At 52.7% G+C, this 20,143-nt stretch overlaps 1 protein-coding gene across 4 annotated transcripts in view; it reads left to right on the top strand.

Moving 5' to 3' along the window:
• The window catches only part of LOC144611992 (beta-1,4 N-acetylgalactosaminyltransferase 1-like), a 54,273-nt gene that overhangs the window by 29,928 nt on the left and 4,202 nt on the right, over positions 1-20,143 (top strand). For 3 of the 4 annotated variants that reach the window (XM_078431388.1, XM_078431387.1, XM_078431390.1), the window contains 4 exons: positions 1,300-1,392; positions 7,604-7,791; positions 13,161-13,301; positions 18,855-19,092. In XM_078431388.1, coding sequence (XP_078287514.1) covers positions 1,300-1,392; positions 7,604-7,791; positions 13,161-13,301; positions 18,855-19,092 — 660 coding nt within the window. The remainder of the gene's footprint in view (positions 1-1,299; positions 1,393-7,603; positions 7,792-13,160; positions 13,302-18,854; positions 19,093-20,143) is intronic. The other variant, XM_078431389.1, reaches the window with a different exon arrangement.

The raw sequence follows: 20,143 nt of genomic DNA, 5'->3' as shown, positions 1-20,143 counted from the left end.
ATGAGAGGGGATCTTATCGAAACGTATAAGATTATTAAGGGATTGGACACGCTAGAAGCAGGAAACATGTTCCCGATGTTGGGGGAGTCCAGAACCAGGGGCCACAGTTTAAGAATAAGGGGTAGGCCATTTAGAATGGAGATGAGGAAATACTTTTTCAGTCAGAGAGTTGTGAATCTGTGGAATTCTCTGCCTCAGAAGGCAGTGGAGGCCAGTTCTCTGAATGCATTCAAGAGAGAGCTGGATAGAGCTCTTAAGGATCGCGGAGTCAGGGGGTATGGGGAGAAGGCAGGAACGGGGTACTGTTTGGGAATGATCAGCCATGATCACATTGAATGGTGGTGCGTACAGGCTCGAAGGGCCGAATGGCCTCCTCCTGCACCTATTGTCTATTGTCTATTGAGATAAAGAACAATGAATAAAAGATGTGCAAAAAAGTAACGATGATAAAGGAAACAGGCCGTTGTGAGCTGTGTGCTGGGTGAGAACGAGAAGCTGGTGTGACTTGGGTGGGGGAGGGATAGAAAGAGAGGGGATGCCAGGACTACCTGAAGTTTGAGAAGTCAATGTTCATACCACTGGGCTGTGAGCTGCCCAAGCGAAATATGAGATGCTGTTCCTCCAATTTGCGTTTAGCCTCACTCTGACAATGGAGGAGGCCCAGGACAGAAAGGTCAGTGTGGGAATGGGAAGGGGAATTAAAGTGTTTGGCAACCGGGAGATCAGGTAGGTCCAGGCGGACTGAGCGAAGGTGTTCAGCGAAACGATCGCCAGTCTGCGTTTGGACTCGCCGATGTACAAGAGTCCACATCTTGAACGGCACGGTGGCGCAGCGGTAGAGTTGCTGCCCTACAGCGAATGCAGCGCCGGAGACTCAGGTTAGATCCTGACTACGGGCGCCGTCTGTACGGAGTTTGTACGCTCTCCCCGTGACCTGCGTGGGTTTTCTCCGAGATCTTCGGTTTCCTCCCACACTCCAAAGACGTACAGGTATGTAGGTTAATTGGCTGGGCAAATGTAAAAAAAAAAAATTGCCCCTAGTGTGTGTAGGATAGTGTTAGTGTGTGGGGATCGCTGGGCGGTGCGGACCCAGTGGGCCGAAGGGCCTGTTTCCACGCTGTATCTCTAAATCTAAAAATCTAAAAAAATCTAAACAACGGATACAGTAGATGAGGTTGGAGGAGGTGCAAGCGAACCTCGGCCTCACTTGAAAGGACTGTCAGGGTTCGTGGACAGAGTGGAGGGAGGAGGTACAGGGGACAGGGGTGACTCAATGCTTTGTTGGGCTTTGTCTTTCAGTGCTGTTGAAAACGGCTGGGCACCAGGCAGCGTTTACCATCAAGATTCGTCATCCCGTCATCCCGAAGCTGTACAACGTCAAGAGTCAGCCAGGTTAGTGCCGGGGCCTAGTGGTGAGCGCTGGCAGGGTGTTGACATTGCCTTGGTGCTGATTGAAGCTGGATGGTGTTTGCCATTGCGGGCGACTGCTGGTGGGTCTTGCGTTCATCACGGGGACCGCGGTGGTGAAGCCCCCCGCTGACCTTTGCACCCCAGCGGGGGAGGGGGGGGGGGGCGCGGCCACTGCTCCTGAACTTCAGTTGTTCTGCCGCACGGGGCCTGTGCTAATGGCCGCCCGGCGGCGCAGCGGGTGAGAGCCGCTGCCTCACGGCTCCAGCCACTCCAGGCTCCATCCCGACCTTGGGCGCTGTCCGCGTGGAGTTTGAACGTTCTTCCCTGAGACCGATCCTCGATTAGCTATGGGCGTCAGAGGTTACGGGGAGAAGGCAGGAGAACTGAGGTTAGGAGGGAGAGAGAGAGATCAGCCGTGATTGAATGGTGGAGCAGACTTTAAGTCCAGGCTCAAAACCTACTTCTACTCCCTAGCGTTTGAGGCCCTCTGAGGGGGCGCTGTGAACTGTTTATGTATGTGCTGTTATGTTTGTGTGCCACTGTATGTTCGTTCCTTAGTACCTGAACTGATGTACAGCACTTTGGTCAACGTGGGTTGTGTTTAAATGTGCTATACAAATAAAATTGACTTGACTTGACTTGATGGGCCGAATGGCCTAATTCTGCTCCTATCACTGATGAACTTACGAACTTATGAACTGCAGAGGATTATCCCGTGGTGCCCCGGTTTCCTCCTACATCCCAGAGATGAGTTGCCTCCTCGTGTGTCAAATCTGGGGGATTTGTCAGGAATGTGGGGAGGGTGAAGTGGGATTAATGTGCGATCAGTGTCAATGAGTCAGCACAGACCCTCCAGGCAGCATCTGTGGAGAACATGGATAGGTGACGTTTCACAGAGTGCTGGAGTAACTCAGCGGGTCAGGCAGCATCTGTGGAGAACATGGATAGGTGACGTTTCACAGAGTGCTGGAGTAACTCAGCGGGTCAGGCAGCATCTGTGGAGAACATGGATAGGTGACGTTTCACAGAGTGCTGGAGTAACTCAGCGGGTCAGGCAGCATCTGTGGAGAACATGGATAGGTGACGTTTCACAGAGTGCTGGAGTAACTCAGCGGGTCAGGCAGCATCTCTGGGGAGAAGGAATAGGTGACGTTTCGGGTCGAGACCCTTCTTCACAAAGGTGCTGGGGTTTCCTCCCACAGTCCAAAGACGTGTGGGCTTGTAGGTTAATTGACCCACTGTAAATCGTCCCTGGTGCGTAGGATAGGACTAGTGTACGGGTGATTGGTGGCCGGCGCGGACCCGGTGAACCATCGATTGCCCCAGCTCACCCTAGTTCTATGTTGTCCCTTTTCCTCGTTGTCGGTACCTTCCGACAGTCTGGCAGCAATTTGCAGAGGGAGAGTTAACCTGCTAACCCAACACGCCTTTTCCCCCCCCCCGGGATGTGGGAGGAACCGGAGCACCCGGAGGAAACCCACGCATGGCCACGGACAAGTGGAACGTACAAACTCCACTCAGACAGCGCAGAGGGGCGGCGCGGTCGCACAGCGGTGGAGTTGCCGCCTCACAGCGTTTGCAGCGCCGGAGACCCGGGTTCCATCCCGACCACGGGCGCCGCCTGTACGGAGTTTGCACCTTCTCCCCGTGACCTGCGTGGGTTTTCTCCGAGATCTCCGGTTTCCTCCCACACTCCAAGGACGTACAGGTTTGTAGGTTAATTGGCTTGGTGTAAATGTAGATTGTCCCTAGTGTGTGTGTGGGATAGTGTTAGAGTGCGGGGATCGCTGGTCGGCGCGGACTCGGTGGGCCGAAGGGCCTGTTTCTGCGCTGTATCTCGAAACTGAACTAAACCCGTAGTCAGGATGGAACCCGGGTCTCTGGTGCTGTGAGGCAGTGGCTCCACCCACTGCACCAGTGATTGACACCTGAAAACCCTTATAATCCTCACGCTCTTGCCCAGAGTCGGGGAATCAAGGACCAGAGGACATGGGTTCAAGGTGAAGGGGAAAAGATCTAGTAGAAATCTGAGGGGTAGCTTTTTCACACGGAGGGTGGTGGGTGTATGGAACGAGCCGCCAGAGGAGGTCGTTGAGGCTGGGACTATCGGAACATTTAAGAAACAGGTACGTGGATAGGTCAGGTTTGGAGGGATATGGACCAAGCGCAGGCAGGTGGGATTAGTGTAGCTGGGACATTGTAGGCCGGAGTGGAGCCTGTTTCCACCACCGTATCACTCTATGACTCTATGACCAGGGATTGGACATTAGACCCCTGCAGCAAAAGTGTGGGGGCGGCCATTAATGAAGGCGGAGCATGTAGACAGTTCTCGGTAGTACAAGCCTGGGCCTAATCGTGCTCAGGCAAGGCTACAATAGACAATAGACAATAGACAATAGGTGCAGGAGTAGGCCATTCAGCCCTTCGAGCCAGCACCGCCATTCAATGCGATCATGGCTGATCACTCTCAATCAGTACCCCGTTCCTGCCTTCTCCCCATACCCCCTCACTCCGCTATCCTTAAGAGCTCTATCCAGCTCTCTCTTGAAAGCATCCAACGAACTGGCCTCCACTGCCTTCTGAGGCAGAGAATTCCACACCTTCACCACTCTCTGACTGAAAAAGTTCTTCCTCATCTCCGTTCTAAATGGCCTACCCCTTATTCTCAAACTGTGGCCCCTTGTTCTGGACTCCCCCCAACATTGGGAACATGTTTCCTGCCTCTAATGTGTCCAATCCCCTAATTATCTTATATGTTTCAATAAGATCCCCCCTCATCCTTCTAAATTCCAGTGTATACAAGCCTAATTGCTCCAGCCTTTCAACATACGACAGTCCCGCCATTCCGGGAATTAACCTAGTAAACCTACGCTGCACGCCCTCCATAGCTACGTTGCAGTTGAAAACTCACACAAGTCTGGTGACACCCAACTTTAATAAAGGCTTAGCAACTGATCACTTTCAAAACCCCCACTGAATCAGTTTAATGAAATTGGGTGTGTCATCCTCCCACGGTGACCACAATAATCCTCCTTAAAACTTTAAAGCAAGATTCCAAGGTGTCATCCAGTGTTTAGTTCAGTTTAGTTTAGAGATACAGCGCGGAAACGGGCCTTTCAGCCCACCGGGTCCGCGCCGACCAGCGATCCCCGCACACGGACACTATCCTACACACACTCGGGACAATTTGCAATTTCACCGAAGCCAATTGACCTACAAATCTATACGACTTGGGAGTGTGGGAGGAAACTGGTGCACCCGGAGAAAACCCACGCAGGTCACGGGGAGAACGTACAAACTCCGTGCGGACAGCACCCGTAGTCAGGATCGAACCCGGGTCTCCGGCGCTGTGAGGCAGAGATGAGGATACTGGGCCCTGTAACTACAAATGGTCCAGGCTCGATTCCTTTTATGGATCTGAACGCAATTAATGGTGGGTCAGTGTCGAAGGCCGGACCCGTGAGGGAAGGGGGTCAGTCTCAGTTTGGTGAGACAAGGGGAAGGATCAAGATTGGGTCAGGCTTGTGGAGGGGTGATGCCTCCCATTGTTCACCAGCCATTTTATTCACAACGTGAAGAAAGACCTTCTGAGGACCAGAGGGAGGGGCATTCATCCCTCCAACCAAGGACTAACCAGCCATTCCATCCACTTGTGCAGGAAGGAACTGCAGATGCTGGTTTATACCGAAGGTAGACACAAAGTGCTGGAGTAACTCAGCGGGACAGGCAGCATCTCTGGAGAACATGGATAGGTGACGTTTCAGGTCGAGACCCTTCTTCGGGGTCTGAAGCTTCTGAAGAAAGGTCTCGACCCAAAACGTCACCCATATTCTCCAGAGAGGGATGCACGGGTGGCGCAGCGGTAGAGTTGCTGCCTCACGGCGCCAGAGACCCTGGTTCCATCCTGACTACGGGCGCTGTCTGTACGGAGTTTGCACGTTCTCCCCGTGACCTGCGTGGGTTTTCTCCGGGTGCTCCGGTTTCCTCCCACACTCCAAAGACGTACAGGTTTGTAGGTTAGTTGGCTTGGTATCATTGTAAATTGTCCCCGGTGGGTGTAGGATAGTGTTAGTGTGCGGGGATCGCTGGTCGGAGCAGACTCGATGGGCCGTAGGGCCTGTTTCCACGCTGTATCTAAGGACGCTGAGGTACTCCAGCACTTTGTGTCTACCTTCATTCCGTTCCCGTGCAGCTTTCTGGATCTCGCTTGCGCGCAAATTGACCGCCGCCTTTGCGCCTCCGGTTGCTCCTCTGCGTCCATCCGGCATCCTGAGAGCGCGTCGCGAGTGCAAATTCTCAGCGCAAAGCCGCCAGCCCGCGGCGCGGCGCGGGCAAAACGGCGCCCACAATCCTCCGCATGGCCAGGCCGCCAGGGGAGTAGCCCCATGGGCACAACGTGTGTGCCAGCCTCATCAGCAACTGCCGACCCGGCAAAAGCACACCACGGGACTGGTCAACAAAGCTTCCGCCATTGCCCCACTCTGTGTAATCTGCCGCAAGATCGCACTTTGCAGAACAAGATTGTCTCAGAACCACCGTGGTGCTCTTTTAACCCATTGCTCCACGTCCCTTCTGAAGTGCGGGTTGTCTGGAGACGAAGCCCTTTGGGCATCGGCACCCCGCTGGCACGTAAGGGGTGGCACGGTGGCGCAGCGGGTAGAGCTTCTGACTGTGGGCGCTGAGTTTGCACGTTCTCCCCGTGACCCGCGTGGGTTTTCTCCGGGTGCTCCGGTTTCCTCCCACTCTCCAAAGACGTGCAGGCTTGCAGGCGAATTGGCTTCGGTAAAATTGTAAATGATCCCACGTGTGTGTAGGATAGTGCTAGTCAGCGGAAAGACAATACAAGGTTACAATCGAGCCTTCCTCAGTGTACAGATACATGATTAAGGGAATAATGTAAATAACGTTTAGTGCAAGACGTAGCCAGTAAAGTCTGATCAAATATCGGCAGAGGGTTTCTAACGGGGTAGATAGTAGTTCAGGACTGCTCTCGAGTTGTTGGTTGGTTCAGCTGCCTGATAACAGATGGGAAGAAATGGTGTGCGTTTTCACACTTCTGTACCTCTTGCCCGATGGGAGAGGGGAGAAGAGGGAGTGGCCGGGGTGAGACTGGTCCTTGATGATGCTGCTGGCCTTGCCGAGGCAGCGTGAGGTGTAGATGGAGTCAGTGGAAGGGAGGTTGGTTTGTGTGATGGTCTGGGCTGCTGGCCTTGCCGAGGCAGCGTGAGGTGTAGATGGAGTCAGTGGAAGGGAGGTTGGTTTGTGTGATGGTCTGGGCTGCTGGCCTTGCCGAGGCAGCGTGAGGTGTAGATGGAGTCAGTGGAAGGGAGGTTGGTTTGTGTGATGGTCTGGGCTGCTGGCCTTGCCGAGGCAGCGCGAGGTGTAGATGGAGTCGGTGGAAGGGAGGTTGGTTTGTGTGATGGTCTGGGCTGCGTCCACCATTATTGCTACCAACAGATATCGAATCATCTATTTGATCTCAATGCCTGGGTATAACAGAGTGCTGGAGTAACTCAGCGGGTCAGGCAGACTGTGGAGAACATGGATAGGTGACGTTTCACAGAGTGCTGGAGTAACTCAGCGGGTCAGGCAGCATCTCTGGGGAACATGGATAGGTGCCGTTTCACAGAGTGCTGGAGTAACTCAGCGGGTCAGGCAGCATCTGTGGAGAAACTGGATAGGTGACGTTTCGGGTCGAGACCCTTCTTCAGACTTTCAGTGGATTCTCTGGATGCTTTCAAGAGAGAGTTCGACAGAACTCTTAATGAGTTAGATAGAGCTCTTAATGATAGCGGAGTCAGGGGGTATGGGGAGAAGGCAGGAACAGGATACTGATTGTGGATGATCAGCCATGATCACATTGAATGGCGGTGCTGGCTCGAAGGGCCGAATGGCCTCCTCCTGCACCTATTGTCTATTGTCTATTGGTCTATTGTTAAGATGGCATGATTCTCGGGACTGTTCTCTTCTGAAAAATAGATCGATCATTAGTTATGATACAGTGCACCATGCCTGTGTATTGAATGAGATAGTAATGGTTTGTGTCAGTGTATTTTCCATAGATCCTGCTGACTGTAAGCTGCGTGCGCGAACTGTTAATGTCTTGGAATTTACTTCCGCTGGCGGCGCGGACTCAGAAGAACGCGGTCGTACCGAAATGGAAGGTGGTCACTAACTGGTCTCTGTGTTTCAGGCTATGACATCAGTGGGTTGGTGACCATAGCGACCAAAACCTTCTTGAGGTACGACAAGCTGAGGGAGCTGATATCGAGCATCAGGAGGTTTTATCCCAATGTCACCATAGTCATCGCGGATGACAGCAGCAATCCACAAAAGATCGAAGGGCCTTTTATTGAGCAGTACTTCATGCCTTACAGGAAGGTACATGTCTTCTGCCATGGAAGGGACAGAGATAGAGTGGCGAGGAGCGAAAGGCAGAGGCCTGGTGGCACCTGAGTCCCTGAGTGCGTTGCTCCAGAGATGGACACAAAATGGCGGAGTCACTCAGCGGGACAGGCAGCATCTCTGGAGAGATGGAACGGGTGACGTTTCGGGTCGAGGCCCATTCCTTCCCCAGGGATGCTGCCTGCCCCGCTGAGCTACTCCGCCATTTTGTGTCCATCTCTGGAGAAACTGAGTTGCTCGAGCCGCTGAGTCGCTCGGGGCTTTTTGCGTCTATCCGCTGCCTCATGCGTTGGTTCACTCCAGCACTTGGTGAGGCTTTGATATGTCTCGGTTCATTAGTATCGTGCGTACTGAGATACCGCACATATGTACACCAGGTAGTGCAAAAGCAAACACGAGCAATGCAGAATATACACCGATCAGCCAAAACATTATGACCACCTGCCCAATGTGCTGTTGGTCCTCCGTGTGCAGCCCCATACGCAGCAGGGTGCGATGCACTGTGTATTGTGACACATTCCTCCCGTGACCACCATTAACATTTTCCGTGACTTGTGCCACAGTCGACCTTCTGTCGGTTCGGACCAGACGGGACAGCCTTCGTTGCCCTCGCGCATCGATGAGCCTTGGGCGCCCAACACCCTGCCTGTCGCCGGTTTGTGGTTTGTCCCTCCTCGGACCACTGTCGGTCGGTACTCACCACTGCTGACCGGGAGCACCCCACAAGCCTTGCCGTTTCAGAGATGCTCTGACCCGGTCGTCTGGCCACAACAATTTGGCCCCTTGTCAAAGTCGCTCAGGTCTTTACTCCTGCCCATTTCTCCTGCATCTGACACACCAACTTCAAGAACTGACTGTGCACTTGCTGCCTAATATATCCCACCCCTTGACAGGTGCCATTGTAACAAGAGAATCAATGTTATTCACGTCGCCTGTCAGTGGTCATAATGTTTTGGCTGATCGGTGTAGTGAAAGAGAAAGATCACATAGGCAAAAAAAGCGCAAGGGCCATTACAAAGTAGATTGGAAGATTGGGAAGTTATCCTAGGCTTAAGAGAAGGCCACCCATGAGTCTAATAACAGTTGGGAAGAGGCTATTCTTCAATCTGGTGGCATGTGGTTTCAAGTTGACTGCCTTTTATACAACTCCCAGGAGCCTTAGAGACACAAGGAACTGCCAATGCTGGTTTACAAAAAAAAGAACACAAAGTGCTGGAGTAACTCAGCAGGTCAGGCATGTCGGTGGGAGTAGTTGATTGATTGGCAGGTGAAGCCAATGTCCCTGATAATCAGTGTGGGAAGGAACTGCAGATGCCGGTTTACACTGAGGATAGACACAAAGTGCCGGAGTAACTCGGCGGGTCAGGCAGCATCTCTGGAGAGAAGGAATGGGTGATGCTTCGAGTCTGAAGAATGGTCTCAATAGACAATAGACAATAGACAATAGGTGCAGGAGTAGGCCATTCGGCCCTTCGAGCCAGCACCGCCATTCAATGTGATCATGGCTGATCATTCTCAATCAGTACCCCGTTCCCGCCTTCTCCCCATACCCCCTGACTCCGCTACCCTTAAGAGCTCTATCTAGCTCTCTCTTGAATGCATCCAGAGAACTGGCCTCCACTGCCTTCTGAGGCAGAGAATTCCACAGATTCACAACTCTCTGACTGAAAAAGTTTTTCCTCATCTCCGTTCTAAATGGCCTACCCCTTATTCTTAAACTGTGTGGCCCCTGGTTCTGGACCCCCCCCCCCCCAACATTGGGAACATGTTTCCTGCCTCTAACGTGTCCAACCCCTTAATAATCTTATACGTTTCGATAAGATCTCCTCTCATCCTTCTAAATTCCAGTGTATACAAGCCAAGTCGCTCCAGTCTTTCGGGTCTCGACCCGAAACGTCGCCCATTCCTTCTCTCCAGAGACGCTGCCTGACCCGCTGAGTTACTCCAGCACTTTGTGTGATTCTTCGGTGTAGACCAGCATCTGCAGTTCCTTCCTGCACGTTCTGAGATAAAACCTCATGGCAGTGAGTTTGAGCCTCACGCTCCAACTGAGAGAGTACTGCAACGCTGGTGTCCTGTCTTTCGATGTAACGGTGGATATAAAACAAAACTCTCAGCGCTATTCTGAGCAAGGGCGGGCTACGTTAGGCGGGCAATTTGCAATTCTGAAGCAACAAGATCTGTTTTATTACCAACTGGGATCTTGCTGTGCGCAAATAGTCTGCTTTCTTTCTCCCCATAGGTTTAGTTTAGAGATACCGCATGGAAACAGGCCCTTCGGCCCACCGAGTCCACGTCGACCGTTCACACACCAGTTCCATGCTATCCCACTTTCCCATCCACTCCCTGCACAATCCAGCGGGCGATTTACAGAGGGGCCGATCAGCCTGCAAACCCGCACGTCCTTGGGAGGTGGGAGGAGACCGACCGGAGCACCCGGAGGAAAACCCACGCGGTCACGGGGAGAATGTTGCAAACCCCACGCGCGCGCGCGCATGAGGTCGGGAAGGAAGCCGGGTCCCTGGCGCTGTGAGGCAGCAGCTCCACCCGCTGCTCCTCTGCGTGCTCCCTGAGATGGCGAAAAGGTGCTGGAGGAAATACGGGGCCTTTCCTTCATTTCTGTCTCTCCAGGGAATGGATCACGTGCGGGCAGCGGAGATTGGTTTAACTTGGCATTGTGTCCAGCACGGACATTGAGGGCCGAAGGGCCTGTTCCTGCACTGCCCCGTGCTGTGTTTTGCGTGCCCCACTCTCCCAATTTCAGGGAGGTCCATGCGTTGGTGTGACAAAGCGTGCGGCGAGCCCAGCTGTACACCCTTCCTCGCCCATGGAGACCAAAGCCACACACAGGTGTCGTCTCACAGCGCCAGAGACACAGGTTCAATCCTGACCTTGGGTGCTGTCTGTGTGTGCGCGCGTGTGTGTGTGTGTGTGGAGTTTGCACGTTCTCCCCGTGACCGCGTGGGTTTCCTCCGGGTGCTCCGGTTTCCCCCCGCACCCCAAAGACGCGCGGGTTTATAGGTTAATCGGCCCCTCTGTAAATCGCCCCCTCGTGTGCAGGGAGTGGATGGGAAAGTGGGACAACGTAGAACTAGTGTGAAAGGGTGATCGACGGTCAGGGTGGACTCGATGGGCCGAAGGGCCTGGTTCCGTGCTGCAAACTCTGAACTAATCTCAAGGAAAAGGCAAATAACCCTGAGGCACAAGAAGCTGCAGCTGCTGGAATCTTAAGCAAAGCGCAAAGTGCCGGAGGAACTCAGAGGGTCAGGCAACATCTGGGGAGGGGGATGGGCAGGTGACCTTTCTGGGCTGGGACCCTTCTTCGGACCCCGAAACGTCGCCTGTCAATGTTCCTGCCAGTGGCTGCCTGACCCTCTGAGCTCCCCCAGCACATTGTGTCCTGAGAAAGACAAAGAACACAAGCCGCAAAGTTTAAAGGCATTTACCAAAACAAAAATTAAACCAGAACCTTCTCCATCGCCGCCATTTTGTCCACATCCTGAAGCAGAACAAGTCCAAGGAGGTCTGAAGAATCAGCCTGGGATGTGACAACAGTATTTTTTGGACAGCCCTGCAGTTGGATACTCCGGTAGAATTGAGATTAGTTTAGTTTAGTTTAATTTAGTTTAGTTTAGTTTAGTTTAGAGATACAGCGCAGAAACAGGCCCTTCGGCCCATCAAGTCCGCACCGACCAGCGATCCCCGCACACTAACACTATCCTACACACACTGGGGACAATGTACAATTTTTACTGAAGACAAACTAACCTACAAACCTGCACGTTTAGTTTAGTTTAGTTTAGTTTAGAGATACAGCGCGGAAACAGGCCCTTCGGCCCACCGAGTCCGTGCCGACCAGCGATCCCCGCACACTAACACCATCCTACACACACTAGGGACAATTTTACATTCATACCAAACCAATTAGCCTACAAACCTATACATCTTTGGGATGAGGGAGGAAACCGGAGCACCCGGAGAAAACCCACGTAGTCATGGGGGAGAACGTGCAAACTCCGTACAGACAGCGCCCATAGTCGGGATGGAACCCGGGTCTCTGGCGCTGTGAGACAGCAGCTCTACCCGCTGCGCCACCACCCTACATCGAGAGGATAACCATTTTGCTTACGACGTACTTGTAGTACAGCCACACACATTTACAATGGGAAGGGCCAGTTGGGTAATTGGTGCTCTGGAGAATGAGCCTGCAAGCTTTCTTTCCTCAGGCGTGCCTGCCGTCTGAAGGGGCAGTGTGGCAAACACCCCTCTCTAAGAGCACAGAGCGAGCTTTGCACCGATCCAAGGGTTCCTCAGTGGATCTAGAGCTAGGTCATGTGACCGTTGCACAAGACGTTGGTGAGGCCGTGCTTAGAGTACCGCCATCAGTTTTGGTCATACAGCCTTGGGAAGGATGTCTTGTAGTTTTAGTTTTAGTGTTAGAGATACAGCGGGGAAACAGGCCCTTCGGCCCACCGGGTCCGCGCCGACCGGCGATCCCCGCACACTACACCCACGAGGGACAATTTAAAAAAAACATTTACCAAGCCAATTAACCTACACACCCCCACGTCTTTGGAGTGTGGGAGCAAACCGAAGATCTCGGAGAAAACCCACGCAGGTCACGGGGAGAACGTGCGGACTCCGTGCAGGCAGCGCCCGAAGTCGGGATGGAACCCGGGTCTCTGGCGCGGTGAGGCAGCAACTCTACCGCCGCGCCACAAGTGGTCACACTGGAAAGGGCGCGGAGAAGATTTGCGAGGGTGTTGCCAGGACTCGAGGGGCCTGAGCTACAGGGAGAGGTTGGGGCAGGCTGGGACTTTATTCCTTGGCGCGCAGGAGGTTAAGGGGTGTGCAAGGGCACCAGGGGAGTAGATAGGGTGGATGCACAGAGTCGTTTACCCAGAGTTGGGGAATCAAGAACCAGAGGACGTAGGTTTAGGGTGAAAAGGCGCGGTGGCGCAGCGGTAGAGTTGCCGCCTTACAGCGCTTTCAGCGCCAGAGACCCGGGTTCCATCCCAACTACGGGCGCCGTCTGTGCGGAGTTTGTACCTTCTCCCCGCGACCTGCGTGGGTTTTCTCCGGGTGCTCCGGTTTCCTCCCACACTCCAAAGACGTGCGGGTTTGTAGGTGAATTGGCGTCGGTATGAATGTAAATTGTCCCTAGTGTGTGTGTGTGTGTAGGACAGTATTAGTGTGCGGGGATCGCCGGTCGGCGCGGACCCGGTGGGCCGAAGGGCCTGTTTCCGTGCTGTATCTCTAAACTAAGCTAAAACGAAACTTTGACTTCAGCCGTTGTTGCCTTATTCGTATGAACGCTAATGATCGTTCTCTGCCACGCTCTCCAGGGTTGGTTTGCTGGGCGGAACCTGGCCGTCTCCCAGGTCCAAACAAAGTACCTGCTGTGGGTCGATGACGACTTTATCTTCGCCCCGGACACCAAATTGGAAAAGATGGTGGAGATCCTGGAGAAAACCACCCTGGATATGGTGAGTTCACTTCCAGGAGTGAAGCAATGGCTGCATCAAGGGCGGCACGGTGGCGCGGCGGTAGAGTTGCTGCCTCACAGCGCCGGAGACCCGGGTTCCATCCCGACTACGGGCGCTGTCTGCACGGAGTTTGCACCTTCTCCCCGTGACCTGCGTGGGTTTTCTCCGGGCGCTCCGGTTTCCTCCCGCACTCCAAAGACGTGCGGGTTTGCAGGTTAACAGGCTTTGGTTGTCAATTGTCCCCAGTGTGTGTAGGATAGTGTTAGTGTGATAGTGGGGATCGCTGGTCAGCACGGACCCGGTGGGCCGAAGGGCCTGTTTCCGCGCTGTATCTCTAAACTGAACGAAACTAAAACAAAACGAAATACCTCCCCAAACTCACGAGGAATCAAATCAAGAGAGAGCTAGATAGAGCTCTTAAGGATAGCGGAGTCAGGGGGTATGGGGAGAAGGCAGGAACGGGGTACTGATTGTGGATGATCAGCCATGATCACATTGAATGGTGATGCTGGCTCGAAGGGCCGAATGGCCTCCTCCTGCACCTATTGTCTATTGTGTATTGTTTATTGATTATTGTCAGACATGAGAGGAATAGATTGGGTAGATGCACAGAGTCTCTTGCCCAGAGTAGGGGAATCGACGACCAGAGGACATAGATTCAAGGTGAAGGCGAGAAGAATTAAATAGGAATCTGAGGGGTAACTTTTTCACACAGAGGGTGGTGGGTGTATGGAACAAGCTGCCAGAGGAGGTAGTTGAGGCAGGGACTATCCCATCGTTTAGGAAACAGTTGGACAGGTACATGGATGTGGCAGGTTTGGAGGGATATGGGCCAAGCACAGGCAAGTGGGACTAGGGTAGCTGGGACATTGTTGGCCGGTGTGGGCAAGTTGGGCCGAAGGGCCTGTTTCCACGCTGTATCACTCTATGACTCTATGACTTGGGAAAAGTCTCTTTCCTACAGCCAACAATGGACCATTGTGGGCTCCACCTTTCCTTGACCACCGTTGCTGGCGTTGATTTGTCCTTTTGCAAACCTTTCATTCATTTTGTTCTTTGCACCTTTCCATACCTCTCGTTTCCCTCTCCCCCCTGGCTCCCAGTCTCAAGAAGGGTCTCGACCCGAAAACGTCACCCGGTCCTGCTCTCCTGAGATGCTGCCTGTCCCGCTGAGTTACTCCAGCACTTTGCGTCTGTCTTCAGCAGCAACCGGCATCTGCAGTTCCTTCCTACACCTCCGTGACTGCCTTCATCTCCACCCGTTGGCTCGGCGCTCCAAGTGAAACTCATATTCCATAGAAACATAGAAACATAGAAAATAGGTGCAGGAGTAGGCCATTCGGCCCTTCAAGCCTGTACGCACCGCCATTCAATATGGTCATGGCTGATCATTCAGCTCAGTAGCCTGTCCCTGCCTTCTCTCCATACCCCCTGATCCCTTTAGCAAAAAGGGCCACATCTAACTCCCTCTTAAATACAGCCAATGAACTGGCCTCAACTACCTTCTGTGGCAGAGAATTCCACAGACTCACCACTCTCTGTGTGAAGAAATGTTTTCTCATCTCGGTCCTAAAAGACTTCCCCCTTATCCTTAAGCTGTGACCCCTGGTTCTGGACTCCCCCAACATCGGGAACAATCTTCCCGCATCTAGCCTCTCCAACCCCTTAAGAATTTTATATGTTTCTATAATTCCAGCGAGTACAAGCCCAGTCTATCTAGTCTTTCCTCATATGTAAGTCCCGCCATCCCAGGGATCAATCTGGTGAACCTTCTCTGCACTCCCTCTAAGGCAAGAACGTCTTTCCTCAGGTTAGGAGACCAAAACTGCACACAATACTCCAGGTGCGGTCTCACCAAGGCCCTGTACAACTGCAGCAGAACCTCCCTGCTCCTAAACTCAAATCCTCTTGCTATGAATGCCAACATACCATTCGCTTTCTTCACTGCCTGCTGCACCTGCATGCTTGCTTTCAATGACTGGTGCACCATGACACCCAGGTCACGTTGCATCTCCCCTTCTCCCAATCGGTCACCATTCAGGTAATACTCCGCCCGTTAGCTTCTCTTTCTCCCGAAAACCGAAGGGTTTGATTGGAGTCTGTGGGAAGAGGTGACGGAGGCAGTTGGACAACCACTGCTTCTGGTAGCTGAAGGTTTCAATCCACCAGAAACGGACCGGGACACTAAATATCTCCACCGGTAATTCAGGGAAGCTTTAGTTCAGTTTAATTCAGAGACACAACGTGGAAACAGGCCCTCTTGCCCACCAAATGTCCACACTGACCACCGATTACCAGTTCACCAGAGTTATCCCACTTTCCCATCGACTCATCCGCGGATTTTATGGCGTCGGGAGAGATTCCAGAACCAGGGGCCACAGTTTGAGAATAAGGGGTAGGCCATTTATAACGGAGATGAGGAAAAACCTTTTTCAGTCGGAGAGTTGAGAATCTGTGGAATTCTCTGCCTCAGAAGGCAGTGGAGGCCAATTCTCTGGATGCATTCAAGAGAGAGCTAGACAGAGCTCTTAAGGATAGCGGAGTCAGGGGGTATGGGGAGAAGGCAGGAACGGGGTACTGATTGAGAATGATCAGCCATGATCACATTGAATGGCGGTGATGGCTCGAAGGGCCGAATGGCCTCCTCCTGCACCTATTGTCTATTGTCTATTGTTTTGGGAGTCAATTTGTAGAAAGGGCAAACATTTCCGGGATTTGATGATATAAAACTGCAACACAGAGGTGAGAATGGACTTCATTGTCACCGATCAAATTGTAACCATATATAGTCTTGAGGAAGGGTCTCGACCCGAAACGTCACCCATTCCCTTCTCTCCAGAGATGCCGCCTGTCCCGCCGAGTTGCTCCAGCGTTTTGTGTCTACCTTCCACTTAAGTTTTTTGACCTATTCCAGTGATGTGCCAAATTAACTTCTCTGCCACTGAAAATGAATCCAGTGCGGTCATCTTATCTCTTCAGGATCGAGCTGGCTGCCAATGATAAAAAGAAATGTAGATTTCTGTTAAAATAGAATCGTCCTTCTGCTTTCCACCGCCTAAGACCACTTCCTTACAAAGCCAATTTCACAATCTCAGTCGGATAATTCTGGTCCGAGAACTAATGAACTCATGAACTCATGAATCCCTCCAGCCACGCGCTGTCAGATGGTACGTGACCCAGCGTCGACATTTGCCCGATAAAACCAAGGAGAAGCACCTTGGGGTTTTGTACTGGTGAAAGAAGGCTGGTGTACTCGAAAGTCATCCCGCAGAACAGTCTTAAGTGCATTAAAGAACAATCAGCAGTTTATGAAAGCCCAGCCCTGCCTTCAAGGCAACAGTGAAAGAAGGAGAAATGTTAACACACCCACGCCCTGCAAATGAATGTAACCCGTTCAGTTCTCCTGGAATCTGGCGCGGTGAGGTCCTAACACATTCCTACGACGTTGACAGCGGGCGGATTGACGAGCAGAAGTCCCATCTCCTCCAGTGGTGCCGCACCTGGAGGCAACCTGCCCACTTGATCGTCCTCCGTTCAGTTTAGTTTAGTTGCGAGGTTCAGCGCGGACGACACCGAGTCCACACCGACCAGCGATCCCCCCCGCACACTCGACACTGTCCCAGCACACACTGGGGACAGCTTTTTTGCATTGACACCAGGCCAATCAACCCACCAAACCTGCACGTCTTTGGAGTGTGGGAGGAAACCGGAAGCACCCGGAGAAAACCCACGCAGGTCACGGGGAGAACGTGCAGACAGCGCCCGTGGTCAGGATCGAACCTGGCGCCGTGAGGCAGCAGCTTTACCGCTGCGCCACCGTGCCGCCTTTCACCTTTATAGACAATAGACAATAGGTGCAGGAGGAGGCCATTCGGCCCTTTGAGCCTATACACACCGCCATTCACCGTGATCATGGCTGATCATTCTCAATCAGTACCCCGTTCCTGCCCTCTCCCCATACCCCCTGACTCCGCTATCCTTAAGAGCTCTATCCAGCTCTCTCTTGAATGCATTCAGAGAATTGGCCTCCACTGCCTTCTGAGGCAGAGAATTCCACAGATTCACCGCTCTCCGACTGGAAAAAGTTTTTCCTCGTCTCCGTTCTAAATGGCCTACCCCTTATTCTTAAACTTAGAGGCACAAAGCAAATAGCCTCCAAAGACACACAGGTTTGTAGGTTAGTTGGCTTGGTATAAATGTAAAAATTGTCCCCAGTGTGTGGTAGTGTTAGGGTGCAGGGATTGCTGGTCGGCACGGACTCGGTGGGCCGAAGGGCCTGCTTCCGTGCTGTATCTGTAAATTAAACTAAACGTGCAGGTTTGTGGGTTGATTTGGCTGAGGTGAAAGTAGTAAATTGTCCCCAGTGTGTGTAGGGTAGTGCTCGTATCCAGCTTCTCATCTCCACCAAGTCAATCTCCACCACCACACACTCTACAATGACAAACTGCATCACTGAAATAAAATCTTGGCTTCAATCAAATTTCCTCAAACTCAACTGCAACAAATCTGAAATCATCATCATTGGTCCAAAAACGCTCACCAAATCCACCCAAAACTTCATCCTCAATATTGATGGTCTCCCAGTATCCACCTCACCTCACATCCGGAATCTTGGAATCATCTTTGATCAAAGCCCTCTCCTTCGACAAACACATCAAACACATCACAAAGACAGCCTTCTTCCACCTCAAAAACATTGCCCGTCTCCATCCATCCCTCTCCTCCACAGCTGCAGAAACCCTCATCCACGCCTTCATCACCTCCCGTCTGGACTACTGCAACAGCCTCCTCTATGGCGCACCCTCAAAAATCATCAGTAAACTTCAATACATTCAAAACTCCGCTGCCCGTCTACTCACCCACACCCCGATCCGTGACCATATCACCCCCGTCCTTTACAAACTCCACTGGCTCCCCATCCCCCAGAGAATCCAGTACAAAATCCTCCTCATGACCTACAAAGCCCTCCATAACCTGGCCCCATCCTACCTGACCGACCTCCTCCACAGGCACACTCCCACCTGCACCCTCCGCTCTGCCGCTGCCAATCTCCTATCCCCCCACATCCGGACTAAACTCAGATCCTGGGGGGACAGGGCTTTCTCCATCGCTGCTCCCACCCTATGGAACTCACTACCCCAAACCGTCAGAGACTCCTCCTCACTCACCACATTCAAAACATCACTGAAGTCTCACCTGTTCAGCACTGCCTTCAACCACTGAAGGTCACCTCACCTTCTGTCTCCTTTCTCTGTTCATTTATTTATTTACTTATTTATCTATTTATTCATTTCCCTATGTTCTCTAAATCTCTGTAAAGCGTCTTTGAGTATATGAAAAGCGCTATATAAATAAAATGCATTATTATTATTATTATTAGTGTGCGGGGATCGCTGGTCGGCGTGGATCTGGGCCTGTTTCCGCGCTGTGCCTCGAAACTAAACTAAACTAGACTCTGCTAGATTATCCAGCTGCTGGGTAATCCGTCCAAACCTGCGTCTCTAAACTAAACCAAAGGTTAAAAGACCTCATCTACTTCCCTTGCTGTTGTAGGTGGGAGGATCGGTGAGAGAGGTAACCCAATATTCGGCCACGTTCCAGCACATGATCAGCGTGGAGCAGGGTGGGCAAGATGGCGACTGCCTGAACATCCGCAAGGGCTACTACCACGAAGTGGAGGGGTTCCCCAACTGCGTGGTCACGGACGCCATCATCAACTTCTTCATGGCGCGCACGAACAAGGTGCAGCAGGTGGGATTCGACCCGCTCATCGCCCGCCAGGGGCACTTGGGTGAGTCGATGCCAGGCGGCCTTTCCAGCACAGGGTGGCACGGTCACGTGGGCCGATTGGGGAGACGCAGTGCGGGGAAGCAGGCCGGTCGGGTCCACGCCGACCAGCGATCGCCCGATCACGCTCTCGTCCCATGTCATCCCACTTTCCCAAACCACTCACCGCGCAGCCGAGATAATTTCAGAGGGCCAATTAATAGACAATAGACAATAGACAATAGACAATAGGTGCAGGAGGAGGCCATTCAGCCCTTCGAGCCTGTACGCACCGCCATTCACTGTGATCATGGCTGATCATCCACAATCAGTACCCCGTTCCTGCCCTCTCCCCATACCCCCTGACTCCGCTATCCTTAAGAGCTCTATCCAGCTCTCTCTTGAATGCATTCAGAGAATTGGCCTCCACTGCCCTCTGAGGCAGAGAATTCCACAGATTCACAACTCTCTGACTGAAGAAGTTCTTCCTCACCTCAGTTCTAAATGGCCTACCCCTTATTCTTAAACTGTGGCCCCTTGTTCTGGACTCCCCCAACATTGGGAACATGTTTCCTGCCTCTAACGTGTCCAACCCCTTAATAATCTGGACTCCCCGACAAACCGACAAACCGGCACGGCTGGTGGGAAACCGGAGCACCCGGAGGAAACCAACCCAGCCTCTAGACTTTAGTTTAGGGACACAGTGTGTGGAAACAGGCCCTTCGGCCCACTGAGTCCGTGCCGACCAGCGATCCCCGCACACTAACACTATCTTACACAAGCTCGGGCTAATTCACAATGATACCAAGCCAATTAACTTACACACCTGTACGTCTTTGGAGTGTGGGAGGAAACCGGAGCACCCGGAGAAACCCCACGCTGGTCACGGGGAGAGCGTGCAAACTCCGTACAGACGGCGCCCGTAGTCGGGATGGAACCCGGGCCTCTGGCGCTGTGAGGCAGCAGCTCTACCCGCTGCGCCACCGCGCCGCCTCTCACTGGTGCACCCTACCGCCAACTCTCACTGGTTATGCAGCAAACTAGCCAGCTCAGGGCAAGGCCGGTGGCGGGGCGAT

This window comes from Rhinoraja longicauda, chromosome 42, assembly GCF_053455715.1.
Source record: "Rhinoraja longicauda isolate Sanriku21f chromosome 42, sRhiLon1.1, whole genome shotgun sequence".
In the NCBI taxonomy this organism is placed as follows: Eukaryota; Metazoa; Chordata; class Chondrichthyes; order Rajiformes; family Arhynchobatidae; genus Rhinoraja; species Rhinoraja longicauda.
Note: the sequence above shows the minus strand (reverse complement) of the source record. Positions and strands in the feature narration are given on the sequence as shown.